The 20,062-nt window shown below is 35.1% G+C and overlaps 1 protein-coding gene across 3 annotated transcripts in view; it reads left to right on the plus strand.

The window, feature by feature from the left end:
* CSMD1 (CUB and Sushi multiple domains 1) overlaps nt 1-20,062 on the plus strand; it is a 1,108,336-nt gene that overhangs the window by 932,406 nt on the left and 155,868 nt on the right. For all 3 annotated transcript variants that reach the window (XR_007628921.1, XM_050315426.1, XM_050315427.1), the window contains exons 31-37: nt 281-397; nt 1,846-1,959; nt 3,868-3,963; nt 11,209-11,412; nt 12,551-12,675; nt 14,249-14,345; nt 18,934-19,038. Coding sequence is in view for 2 of the 3 variants with exons in the window: in XM_050315426.1 (XP_050171383.1) it covers nt 281-397; nt 1,846-1,959; nt 3,868-3,963; nt 11,209-11,412; nt 12,551-12,675; nt 14,249-14,345; nt 18,934-19,038 (858 nt within the window). In the remaining variant the exon portion in view is untranslated. The remainder of the gene's footprint in view (nt 1-280; nt 398-1,845; nt 1,960-3,867; nt 3,964-11,208; nt 11,413-12,550; nt 12,676-14,248; nt 14,346-18,933; nt 19,039-20,062) is intronic.

A 20,062-nucleotide genomic window follows, 5' to 3' on the forward strand; every position in this document is an offset into this window, starting at 1 on the left:
CCATGTAAATTCTGAGTTTACAGTATGTTTCAGTTAAATAATTTATACTTCCAATCCAACGTGAATACTTGTAGTCAAACTCTCATGTATTCTAATTTTAAATAAATTATATTAAAAATTATATCCTGAGAAAGAACCATTTTATATTTCAGTACAGTAAAACCAAATAAAACCAAAACCAGTAAACCGTCACTTTTTAACCTTGAGCTTTTTATTTTTTTTTGGACCTAACTAATACAGACAACTCTAATTGATATGTTTCTTTCTGGTTTTTTCCTAGCTCCATGTGGAGGGCAGTATACTGGATCAGAGGGAGTTGTTTTGTCACCAAACTATCCTCATAATTACACTGCTGGACAGACTTGCCATTATTCTATAACTGTTCCTAAAGAATTTGGTAAGAATTTCTTCTATTATCAGTCATTATCATTGTTCTACTGTTCATGTATCCTTTATGTGTAATAATGACCTGAGATTTTCAATATATTGCAAATTACTTATAAGAAATAAATATATTCCTGACATGGAAATTGATTCTAGGGTTTTGACCTTTTACTTCTCCCTAGAGAAATCAATAGATTTCAACCAAGCCATCTCTGTCTGCTATCCAAGTGTATTCTGAACACCTTCATTGATTATATTATTCATCATCATAGGATAATCATGCATTCAGACTTTCTGCAAAGTCAAATCAAGTGTCAAAACCAAAGTTTTTATATTCTTCTTATATTTTAACTTTTTGTTTTTCATGTTTTAACAAGGGCAAGATGAGTAGAATAATCACATTTAAGAGGTACAGTGAAGGGCATGGAAGCAATTTTACACAAAACTACGAGAAATGTTTGTGAGAAATCACAAAACCAATTATTTCAATATGTCAAAATGCTTGCACAAAATCTCAAAAACTTGTGCAATTGTATGTAGGGTGTGGTTTTCTGCAAAGCAGGGTTTTTCAAATTCAAATCCAGACAAATAGCAATAAGATCCATTTTGCTACTTGCTTACCGAAAGAATGAATTCACAGCAACTAGATGCATTTGGTACCTTCTATATGCAACAAAACCTGTAAGGACTCAGATGTAAATAAAACACGGGTGTCTAGAGTGACAAATTAATATTTTTATTGACTTAGTTTTACTGGGTTACTGCTTCATGTTTCAATTGCTATATGATATTTGAATTCAGTGAACCATTTGATATTTATTAGTGAGACATTGTATAACTAAATTATTTATTAATACACTTTTAATTATGTACAGTTGAAGTGCAAATTAAGTAGCAAAATGACAAAGCTGATAACATATTGGTATTTTTAGTATTTGATCAGCTTTTATATCTTTCTGATAAAATATGTACTTATGCAAAGTTTAAAAAATTGACAAATCAGTAAGTTTAAAAAATCTTACATTAAAACTAGAAGAGCAACTAATCATATGTGATAGTAGATGCAGCTTAATAGTTGTTAAGGTTGGTAATGTCATTTTGGTAAAAACTTTTCTTTTTAGATATTCCGTTTCCTTATTCTCATAGGTACCTAGGCAATAAGGAATAAGGTTTGTTTGAATGGACATTACAGTTCTGGGAAAAGTGTGATTTAATAATTTTTGTGTTTTTTTTTTAAAAAGGAAATAATGAAAAGCAAATAGTATTCTTATTGCATAAGTTTAATGTAACTGTTTTATCACAATACAAAATAAAGTAAATTGGAAAGATTCATGCAGAAATTCACTGGTAACTAAGACAAGCAAAAATATGTCCTTAAATTTGTTTTTAAAGACTAAGTTCTTTTATCTTCTCTAGTTTTATTTTTTCCTCTTTTTTTTTTTTTTTTTTTTTTGAATGCAGTTGTGTTTGGACAATTTGCCTATTTTCAGACAGCTTTGAATGACGTGGCAGAATTATTTGATGGAGAAAATTCTCAGGCTAGACTTCTTAGTTCACTGTCTGGATCTCACTCAGGTAATTAATAAAGAAAAAGAAGTATACATTCATCACAAAGCTCAGCATGAAAAAAAAATCAAGACAATGTTATAAATTTCATTTAGAAATAAAGTAATTGGAACAGAATGCCAAGGGAAATGGAACACCCTTCTAAATTCTTAAATCAAGAATTTATTCTGTAACATATGGTTTAGGCAAGAGTTGATTACTGGGGTAAGTGTAGACATGATTGAATTAAATTCTCAGAATTCTATGTAAGAAGGCAGATTGGATGGTATAATTATCTTCTCTGCTGCTAAACTTTTTGAATTATACATCTACATATTCTGAACGACTAATTTAAACACAAATTACTTGTGTTTACAAAATCATCTGTATGCAAACATACAATTACACTAAAAGCAGGTCAGCTGTTGCATTCAGGTAACTATGGCAAAATGTTGACCTTGTGAAATCATAATTAAGATTATATGAATTTCAGCATGGTCAGAATTTCCAGTGTATGCATATATGTAATGACTGTGTTCATCTCCAGGGGATAATATTCAAATATATTTCTGCAGCTATGAATGTGTCATACACTCCTAATATTTAGGAAAATTTATATGTAAGTTAAAGATTTTTGCAATCCAGGGATTTTCATGGCTTCTTGGCTTTAACTTTGAATAACTGGAGAGATACGTCATTTGAAAAGAATATAACATATATATATATATACTTGATTTATAGAAAATATATTATTATTTGAAAAACTCAGCTCAATATTTTCCTCTGGTGAATCCTAGCTATTTCTACCATTAGAAGACTTCACAAACAAATTTTAAGTTTTGTTTAATTACTGGTATAATTTCAACAACAAAACAAATTTAAATTTTTAAATTTAGGATATCATCCAAGCACCAAATTTTACCGCGACAAACTTTTATATAAGTTGAAGTTAATGTTTGTTTTCACAGAAAACATTTGAAAATATTTGAAAAGAATTTACAATTTTTATTTTTATTTATTCCTAATGACATATCTGATTTACATAGATCTAGAATAGAATTCTGTTACATTGAATCACTAGCTGCAATAATATAAAATTAATCAAAGTGAAAGAATTATAAATCCTATTTACCTAGTAATGCAAGGTATTTTAAATGAGTGCATTATCATTAATTTCAGTAGCATTTCTTAAAATATGGGTTGATACAGTCCAGTGAGAATAAAAACACTAGTCAGAGGGAGTAGAATCCTTTCAGTGTAGAAGTACTGCACTTTTGTCTGTAGTGTTTCGTTACTGAACTCTTATCATGACTCCTGACAGATCTGTCAGGAAAGGAGATAAAGTATATTAAACATCTTTATTAATCCTCAAGTCAGAAATAAAATTTGCAAAGCTATAATAAAATTATTAATATAACATAGTTCATGTGTGTTCATATATTTTATTGAAGCCACTATATAAAACAAGTCATGGATTTGCTCTCTTATAGTTCAGTTTCAGTCTTAAAATGATAAACATCCCATGAAGATCCCTGTGGCATTTTTAAATATTTTTAATTGTTTAATGTGTTTTGCAAGGCAAAGTAAAGCTTTCAGTCACAGAAAAGAGTTAACTAAAAATTCTTCTAATGATTTTGGCCCCAGGTGGCAGTAGGGTTCTCAAGTCAAGTAGTTTATTTGAGCTCTAGTTCCAACAGCTGCAGTAAATGTCAGAAGGTTTATGTTGTTCAATCAGGAAGCCTTTTTATTTTGACAAGTTTCAAATCTCCAGTGGCAAATTTAATTTTGTACAATGTTATTTATGTTTTCTTTAACTACAGAGGAAAACATAAGACTATGTATTTTAACAGTATATTTGATTCCATACTGAAGAGCTGTAAGTCTTGAGGTCTTGTTTCTGTTTTGCATATTTAATTTATTTTCTGTTTCCATTTGTAGGAGAGACGTTGCCTTTGGCTACATCTAATCAAATTCTTCTGCGATTCAGTGCTAAGAGTGGGGCATCAGCCAGAGGTTTTCACTTTGTTTACCAAGGTAAACGTGTCCACTTTTGCTGCAAGACACTGGTGCCAGCTTCGTGAAGTGTATTATCTTTAAGTCTTCATAGGTCTTCACGTATTGCTTTAAATATGAGTGTAGTCCTAACCTTTTTCCAGTAATCAGGGATTTCTCCTGATGGTAGACTGGCTTCATAAAGGCAGTTGTCTGCGTTGGATCTATCTGACCCCACGGACCCGAATATATCCAGCCTTTCTCAGTAGTCTGTGACCTGTTGCTCCCTTACTGCTGAGTGAGTTCAAGGTTTTGTTGAGTTTCCTTAGTTGTATTAGTCTTTTGCAGTACTCCCAGTTGATTTTTCAAGAGTTTTTGTTCGGGCTGCTAAGGAATTCCCTCTTCTTGAGAACTTGGAGAGAAAATTACTATGGCAGAGACCATTAGGCAGTTTCAGCATTGAAGCGTGGATGGAAGACTTAGTGGTCTGTTTCTGCCCCGACTGAACTTGAGGAGATATTATATGCATGTCTACACAGTACAGCTGCAATGCAAGAAAGAAGCAGCAGGACCAAGTCTGTTAGTATGCTGCTGGGTGGATTAGTACACTAAGCTGATCCCTGTGTCTTGGAGAACGCAGTCTGGTGACACCTGGACCAGTATTTACAGATTCATTGCTTGTACAGGCAACAAATGCAGTCCCAAAGGGACTCCTGGGCAGTTCACTAGAGGTATTGCACACATACCCAATAAGCATAATGAGACAGTCATTGAGCACTTTGGTTTATTGTGTGCTAGTTTTTCAACTTTACTAAATTGAAGTGTAAAATTAGCTTTGGGTAGTTTTAAATAATATTATCAAGATTACTCATTTCCTTTTTAATTTTTGGCTATTTTTCTTTTTTGCATTGGAGCACAGTCATATTTTGACACAGTAAATAAATGGAAAGAACTGTCTCACCTCAAGAATATTTCCACTGTTGTAAGGAGCTGCTTGGACTGTTTTTTAAGCCTTCTTATTTCTGTGGTTTTTTTGCAACTGGACTTGTCTATCTCTCATTGACCTTTTTAGCCATCAGCGTGCTTTTAGCAAGTGTGGGTAGAGCCCTTCTCAAATCTCCGTTCGCGAAGTCTAGCCATGATGATGATGACTTCTGTGTTTATAGAAAGATATCACCATGACTGCACACTCTATTTTAGATATACCTTAAGATATCATTACCTGCCCTTTTTACACATCAAAAGCATCACTTCCATTAAAATTTATCATGGAAAATTAATCATAAAAGATGGGGAATATAAACTTCTGGAATTATAAAAGAGATTTCAGCATTCAGTTCTTATCCATTTGCATATGAATGACATCTTTCTGTTTAAGTCTATTTGATTGTCATATGCCTAAAGTGTTATTTTTTGCTGCTTTATAAGAATTCATAGTGATGCAAACTCACAATTCTATTAGCTGTATGTGTATATATACACACACATAGATTACTGTTGAACTGGAAGTCTCCAGGTGAGGACAATGCTATGCCTCATTTAATTAATTTGTGGTTTTAGTAACTGTAACAAATAGATTTTAACAAATGAGAAGAAAATGAGTCAGACAAAGTCATTTTATTTGTATCAGGAGAATCATGAAGCTATTTGAAAATAGAGGGATTTTAATATATTTAAAATATATATATACATATGTATTGGTTAATGAGTTAGTGGCATTTAATAACCTCTATTATTTTGAGAATTTTTTTCTTTCTTCTTTTGAAGCATGTGATCATACTTCCAATGACCACCTGCGTGATAGCCTTTTAAATACTCCAGAGAATGACATCCACACTCACACTGAACACAGTAATCTGGTCTGCAAAGTCAATCATTTTATTTATTGCCCTCTATTCCAGGTTGACCTTCTTCTCTGTTCACTTTTCCACTGGGCTGATTTCAATTTTGTTTCACAGCAGTATGAAACATTTACTACAAGATAATTACTGCAGAAAATGGAATGCCTGTGTGATACAGCTTAAGAAGTGTAGGTTGCCAACACTATAGGCAAAAGCTAAAATAAAAGCTAGAGGGAAAAAAGTTATTGCTTGCATTATTTCACATTCTGGTTTGAGCATGCAACAGATAAGGTTTGTAGCTCTTGATTCAGATTTAATGGCTTTTGTAATGCCACTTTCTCAAAAACTTCTTTTTAACTGGATATGTCATCTATGCCCTCATTTCTTTCCCTCAGATGATCACATTTCCTTGTATTTCATACAATAGATAAAGACTATCTGTAATATCAGACTGAATGAATATCCAGTCTTTGAAACTATTAGGGTCAGGTATGTTGATGTATGCTAGGAACAATCACATTTAAGAAGACTGGGAATTATATTTTTGTTCAGGTTTTCTTATATTGGTCTTCCTACTAAGACAGTACCTAAGAAACAAGAGCTTTTATTTTTATATAGCTGAGGCTGCAGCAGTACAGAGTTCTCTCCTTAAATAGCAAAGTAATGACCTTCCTACCATCCAAAAATTTATAGGGTTTTAATACTTGTCCTCTTCTACTTGCTCTACCACACGAGTGCATGAACTAATTTATGAGGTCAAATGAGATTTTAAAGAGGATTACTAAGAAAGTTACCATACTAGGATCAGGAAGGATTTTGTGATAAAGACAAAGGGAAACAATATAGGAGGAATATGACTTTAGCAATTAAGTTGATCTAATCTGTGACAAGAATAAAATACATAGCCACACATTGTCTGTTAAATTTAATTAGAGAGCAGAACTAAGACTGTTAGTATTATTTTACATATGTGTTACCATGACACATTATGTCCTACTTTAAAGCAGACATCCTAGAGAGGTGGTTGATGCCCCAAGCCTGTCAGTGTTCAAGAGACCTTTGAAAAGTGCCCTTAATAACATGTTAATATCATGACCTGGTAAGTCCTGAATTGAAAAAGCAGTTGGACTAAATGATCATTGTAGGTCTCTTCTAACTAAAGTAGTCTATTGGTGAGAGGCATTTCAGCTGAGCTGTCAACTGTGTCACTTTTTATTTTCTGAACTTTTTATAGATGCTTGAAACTGTACTACATTTTGCCATGGACTATTAAATTCTAAACCCCATTTTAAAATAGAGTATGGAACATTTTAAAATACAGTATGGAACTATCTCACTTTGTTTTTATGTCTAGCTTCCATTACATGTATTCTTAAGATAGTTCTTTTTAAAACAGGAGGAAACAATAACAAAAAGAGTACCTGTTACAGTGATTGTGCATCTTTAACATTTCTTGTCCCACTGTAACACAGCATTAGTAAAACCTGTGAAAAACTGAGCAAAATGTCAATTTTAACATGACATTGAGTGTTTCTTTCTGACAATAGAATAATCTGACACAAATCTAACCATGGATATTCATGGCTGATTTCGGTAAAATAGTGGCTTTTCGTCTGAAAAGGAAGCACATAACAGTACTTCTTCTTTGTGAACTCATTTAAGAGTACTAGTAAACTGTGCCTATTTTTTTTCTTCTATCAGAGATAGCTTGCTTACAGGAAAATAACTTTTGTAAGGCAGTATTATAATGAAAGCAGATCATCAAATATCCTTTGTTGAGAGGTGCTGAAAATTCTAGTTATGCAAAAAAATCTGTTTGGTTTACTTGTGCATGTATGCAAATTTCCAGATGTGATTACTGAAAATTATAGGATTTTCTTCCATAACTTACTCCCTTTTGCGAAACTGGGTGAAAAAAATGCATAGAAAAAGGTGGTATTCCCATAAAAGGCCAAACAAGAGTTTCTTCCACACAATGAATGAGAAATACTCCAGAAGTGATGCTGAAATTTTCAGTCAGGTCGCGTAGCCTCTTATGTAAGACAGATAAGCTTTAGGCATGTGTAAGGCTAAAAGTTTAACTAGCAGTGGGCTGAGGTGGTGACCTGTGTGTGATAAGGTCTGGGACTACCATGACCCACTCACAAAAAGCTTCCTCTGAAGCTGGTATAAACAAGCTCTCACATGCTAAAGTTTCCACTAGTCATAGGAGCATGTGGTGCCTGTTCTCAAAAACATCTGAGAGTGACAACTGCTTTGGGGCAGAGATGCTTCTGGGTATGTGCTGCTAGAGACACTGATAGAGGGTTTGTTGGAGATACTCTTGGAAAGAGACCTTCCATGCCGAAAGGCTAGTATTTCCAAAGGGACTGTGCCTGTGCGTAACCCCTGCTGGAGTGGGAACACCTCAGAGGGGTTGGGAGCCTGTGAAAGTCCATGTTCTGCAGCAGGGAGCATCTTTAAGCAACTGCAGCACATGGGTGATCCACAGTGGAGTAAGAACACTCAGAAACAGAGTGATGTGAAAACTTGAAGAAGTGAAAAACAGGAGAAAAAAGAGTAAAACACAAAGCACATGGAAGCAAAAAGAAAAAGAAAATGAAGCAAAAAGAGAACTCATGACTCCAACCTCCTGCACTGCCTCTCACCCCACTGGCAGAACAAAGATCGACATAAGAAAGTTGAGACAAAGAAAGGGAGTGGATAGGTGTTTGAAGTTGAGTCTGGTGAGAATGAAGTAAAAGTGTTTACTTGAGTTGCTGTTTAATTGTTTGTATACTCTTTCTTCTTAAATCCTGAATCAGTGATCAGAAGTTCATGTAAATTAGTAGTAAATTAAATTAAACATAATTAAGTATAAATTCTCTGAATTGAAACTGGTTAGTCCACAACAAAGTATTGTACCTTTTTCTGTCACATGATTGTGATTGATTTATCTCAATACCAAAACTCCCATTTGAGCAAGTAGTCCTGACCAAGGGATGGATTAATGTCTAATCAGGTGGCAGAAACTGTAGTTCTAGGCACATGACAGTCATGTGGTTGGATGTGTGAGCAGCCATCATTATCTAGTCAGTATGAAGTTATTATCACCTAGTCCATTGTAAAGTCACTATAAAATAAAAAAATAAATAAAAAAAAAGAAGTTTTGAGTAAAACGGTACTTGTATAGAAGATACTTTGATAGAGAAAATGCTATTAAACCCAATAAAAGAGAACAAAAAAGAGAGCAGTCTGGGTCAGCTGAACTGACCTGGCAGACTGCATCTGGTCAGCACATTATGATCGGGAAGAACTGTGACTGTGTGAAATCCTTGAAATATGGTTTCTTCATTAACCTTCCACAAGCACAGAACAGTTTCCTGCCATGGTCAGAGCTGTATGCATAAACATGTTTCACAGAGTGTCTGTGAAATAATGAGGCCCTACAATCCTATTTATTTGAACCAAGGCAGGTATATTAAATTTTCTGAAGGGCGATTTGTTTAAATTGTGTAGTGTGTTTAAACATTAAAAAAAAAAAAAAAAAAAAAAAAAGTATTTGCTTTCCCCTACTATGCATTTATCCAGGAGTATGTTAGTGTACCTCTGACCTTCAATCCTGGATACATTTTATAACTTTCTTAAGCTTTCAAGGTTAAAATCTTCTGCAACCATCTAACATACTGATTTAGAAGAAAATAGATGTTACTGTATCTGTATGACACTGTGTGACAAATCATCTCCTTACATAATGAGTTGCATAACAAAGGGTGTGTATTTTACTGTTATTGCTAGTATTGATTATTTCTAAATCTTCTTTGAAAACACTTTTCTCTTAATTCAGTATGACTTGCATAAACTTAACTGTTATTTTTGGTAGCAACGCAGAAAACTGGTAGAGCATAATGTAATAATAAATGAGAGCTCCCAATATTCTTCTAAAATGTATTGCATATTTAATGCTAGATTTATGATAGGATTGATTTCAATTAGTGTTCTGTATCCAACCCATCGACAAATGTTAACTTGTAGAGTGTTTACCAATACTTAATACTGATATAATTATGATTCTTAATAGAGCAAATGGCAATATAAGATGTAAGAAAAGCATAAAGCTATCAATATGAAAATAAGCATATATAGGCTCCATATGCCTTGTCTTTCACTTAGTGAGCAGGGTAGCTGAACAAGGGGTGGGGGGTTGTGTGTGCAGGTGTGCATATGAACACATGGAAATGCCACTCTTCACTGTTACAGACCAGCAAAGGAATTTAAACATGATGCTATAAAATAAAACTAACCATGATTCTGTTTACACTAGTAAGCCTGAAGCATCGTGTCTAAAAATTTGCCTGCAATAAAGTGTAACACCCACCTCCTTTTTTTTTCCTGTGCCATTCTGTGTCTTTCTTACTTAAGAACTAAATGGCAAGCAATTTTTATGTTACTTGAGCAGTATAACTAGTTTAGTTAGAACTGATCTAAAAATCCAAAGAATGCTCAGTGATGCTCTAAAGTAATTCTTGGAGAAACCAAGCTGATCAAGTAAAGCCTTTGATTATGCTACTCATACAGAAAAATTGCTGATATTTAATTAGATTATTTTAATGCATATATTTTATTATACTGTAAAACATAGATGATACTGCACAAAAATTACACTTCTATTATTTTATATATAAATTTTATTTTTTTTTTAATTGGCATTTACTATCTAACTGCAAAAGGAAATGTAGTAAGAACAGGTTTGATACACAAACAACATGCACAATACCAAGAGTCAGTAGGTATAAAAACATCTTTTATAAACAAGTGGTTATAAACAAAGACAAAGGGAAAACAAGCCCATGGGCCTCCAATAAATGTTATTATTTTGCTCTTTATATGTTGTTTACAGTCTTTTAACTGTTCTTGTATCATACCAGGTTTATGAATTCCCAGAAACTATTGGTAAAAATAATTGTTGTCAACAGGAAACACAGACATAGCCTGGAGGGTGTATTGTTATCACTTTGTATTCTCCAGTATGAGAAATCAAATATTTGTAAGATATTTCATTGTCTTTATATGTGATTACCTACACCATAATATTTTTTTCTTGGCTTCTAGTGAGAAGGCAAAGCCTCCATATTTATTAAGTGAAGTAGGTGGTAAATATAGTATCCTGTCTTTAGATGGCTACAGAAACACCCACTGATTTTCTCATGCCTAAAGACATGCATGAAAAGCTCTCCAACCTGCCATGGCATTCGTATGATTGTATACAGTCTCAACCCAAAACTAGATTCCAAAAGAATAAGGTCATTCTTTGAGAAGAGAGGAGCAGGGCAAGTAAAATTAATTGAGCTCTGTTCTAAAAGAAACAATAAACTTTTTATTGGTCTATTTATTTATTTATTTATTTTTACTATGACTGTCACTTGTATTCATGTCTTTTATTTTGATTTTTTCTCACTTTATACAGCTGTTCCGCGCACAAGTGATACACAGTGTAGCTCAGTTCCAGAGCCTAGGTATGGAAGGAGGATTGGCTCTGAGTTTTCAGCAGGCTCTGTTGTTCGATTTGAGTGTAGTCCTGGTTATCTACTACAAGGCTCAAAAGCCATCCGATGTCAGTCCGTCCCTAATGCCTTGGCTCAGTGGAATGACACAGTGCCAAGCTGCGTAGGTAAGCAATTACATTTAAGTCTTCTGTTCTGTCACACATCTCTGAATTAGGGTTCGGGAACTGTTTGAGAAAATAGTGTTTAACACATATATTCCCTCTCCTTCGATTAATATCAGTCATGCCCAATTTAAAAGCGCAGTTTTCCATATCAAAAAGTAATTGAGTACCAGCTGGCTAGCAGACAATATAGTGTTTCATATAATGACCTGGATTTTATGAACAAGTGTGATGCACATTTTCTTTACCATTCATTATTTTCATGACTTATCTACAGCTTGAAATATTGGACAGAATTTATTTCTGCCGAAGTGTCTTTACCTGTTTATTACACAGTATTTACTGTGTATTTCTATCACACAGAGGATGAGGATTTCTTTTTTAAGCAGAAACATAGGTGAATGTTGAATAATGATAGCATTATTAAGCATAGCTAACTTTCTTTAGTGTGTCAATAGACCTGCACTGCAATAGTGTTTAGCACTTCACTGTTTGGTTTTGTTGTTTTTTTTTTTTGGTAAATGTTGAAAAGTTTTATTTTCTCCCTTCTTGGATTTATATCCAAAAGTCATTGCTAGTAATGGGAATTTAATCTATAACTAATTAGAGTGTTCTAAAAATAAATGTAGGTGTCCTATTTTCTCTGTATTCTGGTGGGTTTTTTTGTTTGTTTAGTTTTGTTCTGTTTTCTTGAACGTTAAAGAAGCCCATGTATATCAGTAAAAATATTTTATGTACTACACTGCTTTCCCAGCTAGATCCAATACTGGAACTGTCTTAGGCTGTGGGTAAGTTAGAAAATTTCTGTCAATCATGATTGTGTTTAATGTTATGTCTTTACAGTTTGTTGTTACTCTCAGGTAAGATATGATTAGGCTGTGATGCTGGGCTGTTCTGGACTTCACATATTCAAAATGAAGTTAATTTCTGAATTCTTTATTCATGCAGGTTGTATCCGATGCTTGATATCATTCATATATTTTAGATAATGAGCTTCCTAAGTTCAGATGATTACTTCATGTCTACGTGTTTTTGCTACAAAAGCTAATTATTATAATGATTTTAGTAACATTATTACTATTCTTCTGTTATCTGTAGTGGTTTAAGTTGTGTAATAATTTGTGATAATACTTTCTTTCAGTGCCATGCAGTGGGAATTTTACTGAGCGCAGAGGTACTATTCTTTCACCAGGTTACCCTGAACCTTATGGTAACAGCTTGAATTGTGTGTGGAAAATCATAGTGACTGAGGGATCAGGTATTCAGGCAAGTCTGTATTCTGTCAAGCATGGAATATTAAGTACTTTGTTTATTTCTCTAGAAATTTCATAAAATACTAATCAGATAATTCTGGGTGGGTACTTGATATATTTGTGGTCCCATTTTCTAATTATTTTTCTTTGGTTAGCCTTATTTTATGTTACTTTATTTTCCATGATGCTGTGAATCAGAAATGATTGACAAGGAGTTTTCTGTTTTAACTGCTGTCCCAGTTTAAATGAGACAAGGGTCTTTTGCTGAGGATGAATTAGGAGGAAAAGACCCAAACTTCTCTTTCCAAACAATTATAAATCCAAAATTAAGAGGCTCCGATTGAAGGAAAAACAAATTATGGAAAAGGGAAAATAACAGCCCTTTATTAAAAGGTATGTGTGTATTAACAGGAACACGAAAAAAAAAACCCAAGTAAAATAACTAAGTAATACTCCTATACCCACCAATAATCCCCTTTAAGAACAAAACCAATAAACCGGTAAAAAGAAAATAGTTCAATTTCTTGCACCCTTTGGTGCTGTTCCAACCACAGTCAGCAGGGGGCGCCGTCGGGTCACTGGAGATGCAAAATTTGTAATGTCCCGTACCATTCACCAGGTGGCGCTGTTGGGTCACTGAAGGTGTAAAAAACTTGTAGTGTCCTATTATAGTCACCAGGTGGCGCTGTTGGATCACTGAAGGAGTAGAACTTGTAATGTCCAGTGCCCGTCACCAGGTGGCGCTGTTGGATCCTTGGCCACCACCGGGGAGGGGAAGGGGGGAACAACAGCAATAAAACAGAAAGTTCTCCCAATGGAAGAAAACTCACAAACTTCAGCTGATTAGGGTCCGCTAGGCAGGGCTTGCAGTTAGCCAGAGGTGAGCCAAGAGCAGCAGCCAGAAACTCCCCTCCGACAGGGAAAAAAACAAAGGAGCCCGGCAGTGTCTGCAGCCCGCAGCAGCCCCTCACCCCGGCAGAGAGAGAGAGAGAGAGTCTCCTCCCCCCCCAGCCTCCACCCCCTTCCAGTCACACACCAGCCAACTCCCCCCTTCGTTGTCAAGGAGACAAATCTCCATCGTTAAGGGCTCCGGGTGATTCTTTTGTTCAACTAAAATGGCCCATCACAGAGCACACACACACAGGCAGGAGGAAAGGAAAGAAAAATTCTTTGCTAAAAATACGAACTATGACAACTGCGTAGTGTTTTGAAAACAAGTCCTGATCCTTTAGTCTGTTATGGAAATGCCAACCCTGTCTATCTGCTAGGGTATTGCTGAGGCTCTCAAGAGACCTGCAACTATCTTGACTATCTTCTCTTTTACATCTTGAATAACTGTTTAAAATGATGCAACATACATGCAAAATCCTTCTTATTTACCTAGTGCCATATTTTCTAAGAATTAACACAGTGTAAAATGGGAATGTTAATGTTTTATTTACACTTTTTTCACTGAGGTGTCATTGTTCAGATCTCCTATTTTTATTTTCTTTGGGATATATTTTCTTTTTATTTTGTTGTTTCTAAAACATTTAAAAATGCATATGGCTAGTTGGCCTAAGCAGTTCCTTGGTTGTGTTTTACAGATTCAGGTCATCAGCTTTGCCACTGAACATAACTGGGACTCCCTTGAAATATATGATGGTGGAGATATGACAGCACCACGTCTTGGGAGCTTTTCAGGTGAGGATATGCCATGATTTAAAAATATGGTTTTATATATAGATGTGTGAGAGAACATGTCTTTGTTGCTCACACATATAGACAAGGAGTATGTATTACATAATTTGTGATATCATTATGAAATATTGTCATTTTTGGTAGGAGACTTCAGGTGCTGTAAACATGTCAATATGCAAATTCAAAGAGATTTTCAGAAGAAAATATGATACTAATTTTTTTAACTTTGATTGGTGGGATTTAGTTGATAATACTTTCAAAAAAAATTCTTTATTTTACCTACCCCTCCTGTAGAGTAGATATAGTGATATAAATTGGTACTGACATTCAAAGAGTTTCCTTCAATAGCTTTGACTTAATTTATCCTTATTCAGGAAAAACTTGAAACATTCAATATTCATTCAAACTACCAGGCCCCACAGAACATACAAAATTAATACAACTGGAACATAACAAAAATGAGTTGTTTAAAAGGTACATCAAGCACACATACTTTTACTCCTTTTATATGAGCCTATTTTTATAGAAAGAGTATGTTCTATAAATCAAAACAAGAGAAAAGGATTAAATCATGAATAATAACCCAGACTTGTGATCATGGATCTGATTCTGGTGTAGCTAAAGCATTTTGTGGATTTTGCTTCTCTTATGATTACACGAACTTTAAAAATCTAGATGTATATTGGATTAGTAAGAAAATGGAAAATGAACTGAAAAATTAGCCCCATATAATTTATTTGGCTATTGAATTAATTAATTTGAAATTTAATCCCAAAATTTACATATTGAAATGCATTGTGGGTTAACCTTAGTAGGCAGCTCAACCCTACTAAATTTCTTGCTCACTTCCAACAGTGAAATGAGGGAGAGAATGGGAAGGCTAAAAGTAGGATAACTCATGGGTTAAGATATAAGAGGTACAGTAAAAGCTGCATGTGTAAGCAAAGCAAAAGGAATTAGTTTACCATTTCCTATGTGGAGGCAGGTAAGTGTCCAGCCACCCCCAGGACTGCAGGGTTCCTCCTTCACATATAATGGGAACAGAATGCCGTAACTACCAACATACTCCTCTTCCTCTTTGGTCTCCCAGCTTTTATTGATGAACACATGGTATAGAATATCACTTTGGTCAGTTGGGTTCAGCTGTCCCCCACCCTCAGCCTTCTCATGGGTGGTAAAGTGTGAGAATGAAATACATTGCTCTTGGTTGCCATTGCTGATACTTGAAAGGGGCATAATCTTCTACAATAATACCATAATGAAATGTTTAGGTAAAAAACTCATCCTCATTCCCTTTTAAGCCTTTAGGGAGGCAAAGATGTACTTACTGCCTCCTAGGAGATTTCCCTATTTTCCAGATTGCAGACTTGCATTCAAAGCTTGAGAAGGCTGTCATACTCCATTATCCTAACAAGATATGCATCTATATGAGCATTAGATATTTACCATGGAGATATCTTCACTCAAGCTATCATCAGTGATATCTGCTCCTGCCCTTTAAGTATCATTTCTCTATATTGATAATAAAGGAAGTCCAAAACAACTAGGACACTGTAGACACTACATCTAGTTACCACACTGAATCAAATCTTCCATACTTCATATATCCAATCCCAGAAAAAGCATATTTTTGCAAGTGAACAATAGAATTTCAGTTAGATCATAGAGTTATAAAATCATGGAACAATCTAGGCTGGAAAGGTCCACACAAGATCACCTAGTTCAACCTTTTGTGAGAAAGTGAACCTAAATGAGATTGTCCAGCACTCTATCCAGTCACATCTTGAAAACCTCTGGTGATGGGGACTCTACCATGTCCCTAGGGAGGTTGTCCCAGTTCATGATTGCTCCCACTGTAAAAAAGTTCTTTCTAATGTTGAGATGAAACCTCTCTTAATGCAACTTGGAGCTCTTGCTCCTTGTCTTCTCCTTGCGGCTCCCAGCCAAATGAGAGCTTCTGCGCTTTTTGTAGCTGTCCTTTAATTACTGCAACACTGTGATGAAGTCCCTCTGAGCCTCCTCTTTCTCAGGGAGAAGAGACCTTCCTCATAGGGGAGGTTCTCTAGACCTTTGATCATCTTTGTAGTCATCCTTTGGAACCTCTCCGGTCTTTCCTTGTCTCTCTTACATTGAGGGAACTGGAACAGGACATTATACTCCACACAAGGCCTGAAGAGTGCTGAGTAGAGTGCTATAATCACATCTTTATCTCTGCTAGTAATGTCTCTCTGGATGCAGCTCAGCAACCTATTTGCCTTCCCTGCTGCAGCAGTGCACTGCTGACTCACGTTCAGCTTGTCCACTAGGACCCTCATCTCCCTTTCAGTTGCTCCACAGAAACATTAATCCCAGCCTGTACCGGGCTCTTTTGGTTATTCTGACACCCATGCAAGACTTTACACTTGTCTTTGTTAAGTCCATACTGTTCTTGCTACTCTTTCAATCTGTCCCAGTCTCTGTATAAGATGGCTGACAAGTCAGCCTCATTACTCAGTTTTGTGTCATCAGCAAAGTTGTTGAGGGTGCTTTCAAAACTCATCACCCAAATAATTTCTGAAGATGTTGAAGCAGTGTGGGGACCAATCCCTGAGGGTTCTATTTTTGACAGGAATCCACCCTAAATGATGCCATTGAATGTGAAAATTATGAGAATTAAATACTAGCCTCATTTATTTCCCGCAGTACATTTAGGATATAACTTCTCATCTTATTGAATATTACCTTTAAAGAAGTAAAAGACTGGTCTTAAATGTTAGTAGATCCTGCAGAGGAACAAAACTGCCAGGAGATCAGTTTTGTTCAGTAAAGAGTATAAACTATGACATAACATCTTTATTCTTACAGGATGCCTTAAACATCCCTAAATATATTTCAAATTCTATATGGATACTATTGAGGAATATATTCAGTGCAGGTAGCTGGGTGAGCAACTGCAGTGTGAGCTGCAGGTTGAGCTCTGTGTTGCAGAGCCCGAGGCAGGGGGCTATGATCTGCTGACCCTTTGCACAATAAAAAGCCCAGGAAGCTGTAGCCCAAACAGGAGCCTGGACACTCAGAGACACGACAGGAGATGGGGATGCTGCAGGAAGAGCTGAGACTTTCATACACAGGTAGACTGTGAGGGTATAAAAGCCCAGGGAATTCTTTTGTTCAGGTCTGTCCTTGAAGGCACCAGCAATTTATTCACTGCACTGTGAATAAATTGGTTTGTGGAACAAGCCATCCGAGACTCTACTGTGGGAAACCTGGGATCGAACTTGTGAGGAAACCTGGCCTGACTGCATGAGAGCAGGGTGTGCAGGGAGTCAAGAGGGAACCTGCCAGCTCACTACAGCCACCTACTGCAAAGGGGCTTCAGTCCCTACAGTGAAAATCTCTAGTGGTGGGAGTGTGACCAGCCTGCCTGGGTGGTCGGACAGGGAAGTCTCCTTAGCAGATACTGTGAAAAGCCCTCCTTCCAGGAAGGACTGTTTTCTGTACTCCAGGATAAGTATTGTGTGATGTGAGTGCTCTGTGCTGTCTAAATTTTGATACTTTTGACTTTCCATGTCAGACAGTAAGACCTTCCTTAAAGGCCAACTTGTCATCTTTTAGCTCCTCACAATTTATATCAAAATTTTACTTAATATAGTTTTAGATTTAAAAGTATTTACCATTTTCTAATTTAGATTACAGACTTAGAAAGATAATTCTTTCCAGCATTTCTTTTTAAGCCCAAGTTTCAAGCTTGTAGCTAGGCTGTTCACAGTTACCATAGAAACAGAAAATGCCCCACAGGAAATGAAAATATTTCTTATGCATTCACCAGTGAAGATCATTAGCTACTTGATACTGTCTTTGAGGGTAATCAGAGGAAATGATGTAATTTTAGCCTCAGTAGATCTTCCAGCTTTAGACTGTAGAATATGAATTGCATGGGTATCACTCAGTAATAAATACAACGTTGTGTCAGACTTAGCAGTTCCATTGGCAAAGAATGTAACCAGGGTTAGTGATAAGCTTGTTGTGTAGCACACACTAAAGTTAATGGCACAGTTTCATTATAGATATTTAACTTAGAAAAAGCTAGTATGTCTTTTTTATTTTTTAATGTGTTGTACCTGCTTCTTCATTTCCTGTCACATTCTCTGAATTAGCATAAATGCTTGAAATATTGTGGGGAAAATGTGTGGATTGGACATAGAGAAAAAAATCTGCACTGTTTTGTTCTGTAGTGCAGGTTTTATACACATGTGGGGAACAAGGCAAATGGAAGTTGAGCTTGTTCTCATAATCCACTCCTTTACTTATGTGATTTTTTTTTCCTGTTTACACCTCTTTTTTTTCTGTCCAAGTCAACAAAGTTTCCTCCAAACATGATGGGATCTTGTTTGATTGTACTTACAGAACCTCTTATTATTATGACTTGTAATCAAAATTTTCTTGCTGCTTCAGGAGAAAACAAGGCAGAACATAGCAGAATATTTGAGATTTCCATGCACATAATAAAAAGAAAATAAGCCTGTCTGATTCAGTCCTGGTTATGTCTTTTCAATATAAGACTTTAATATATCAGCGTGCTACAGTTATTCCGTAACTTTTATTTTTCCAGGTACAACTGTGCCAGCATTGTTGAATAGCACCTCCAATCAACTTTATTTACATTTTCACTCTGACATTAGTGTGGCAGCAGCTGGTTTTCATCTGGAATACAAAAGTAAGACTCCTTGTTCTTTGAAACTTTCTTAGGGAAAACCATATATTCATATTATTCTTTATGCTTGCTTGCTTTTTGTTTTTCCTTTCTTAACTACCAAGCCTGGTGTAAGTGATATCTATTAAACTGAAATTTTAAATGAAGTGGCATTTGAAATTACTGAAAAGCAGCTTTCACAATCTAGCAACATGTAACAAATGAACCTGGCAAATCAGAACATTTTTAAAAATGTGGGTTTTAATATTGATGTGAGGTTTCTTCAACATATTTCAGCTTAGTTCTGACATTTAGGTGACAAAAACAAAAAAAGTAAGAGTTAATTTCCCTCCTTGGAAATAGATAAAAACCAGAAAAAATAACATATTTATTTTCCATATATTCATGCATATATTTATGCCTTGCTGTTCTTTTTCTTCAAATTATTTTCTCTCAACAAATTGCTGTAATTGCAATGCCCAACATTTTAATCCCAGAGCTACAAGAAGAGATTACAGTTATCTTGGTAAATCACTGGTAGTATGAGCAGTAAAATATAAAAATTTTAATTGAAAATTCTGCTATATAGCAACTGTTTATATGTTTTTGAGCAACTCGGTTCTAAAATACAGAGGTTTAGAGCTATAAACAGTGAATTACCTCACATAATCATATTTAATGCAAACATGTATGTTTGTATTATTGCATCTCTCCAAAATTTAAAATACTATAGAATAACAGTAAATTCAGTATATGTGCTTGCATAGTATTGCTTTTAATGGGAAATAAGTACTGCTAAGAATAGTTCTAGTATTTAAAAAGTAATATGATGATGACATTCTGGTGAGGGTTTTGATGAAGGTCAGAAAATAAATTCTCTGTAATTTTTGAATATGAGTGTGGTCTCTTTTCTTTCAAAGGCCATTCAAAAATTTTCTTGAAAATTGAGTTAGTTTTTTCTATTACGCAGTGTCCACTATTAATGTCTAAAAATAGTAATGTTGTTATTAATATTTTAAAGAAGTACACATAAGTTGGATGTTTTTTA

Source organism: Myiozetetes cayanensis, unplaced genomic scaffold, assembly GCF_022539395.1.
Source record: "Myiozetetes cayanensis isolate MyiCay16 unplaced genomic scaffold, myiCay2020 scf2-11, whole genome shotgun sequence".
NCBI classification, from domain to species: domain Eukaryota; kingdom Metazoa; phylum Chordata; class Aves; order Passeriformes; family Tyrannidae; genus Myiozetetes; species Myiozetetes cayanensis.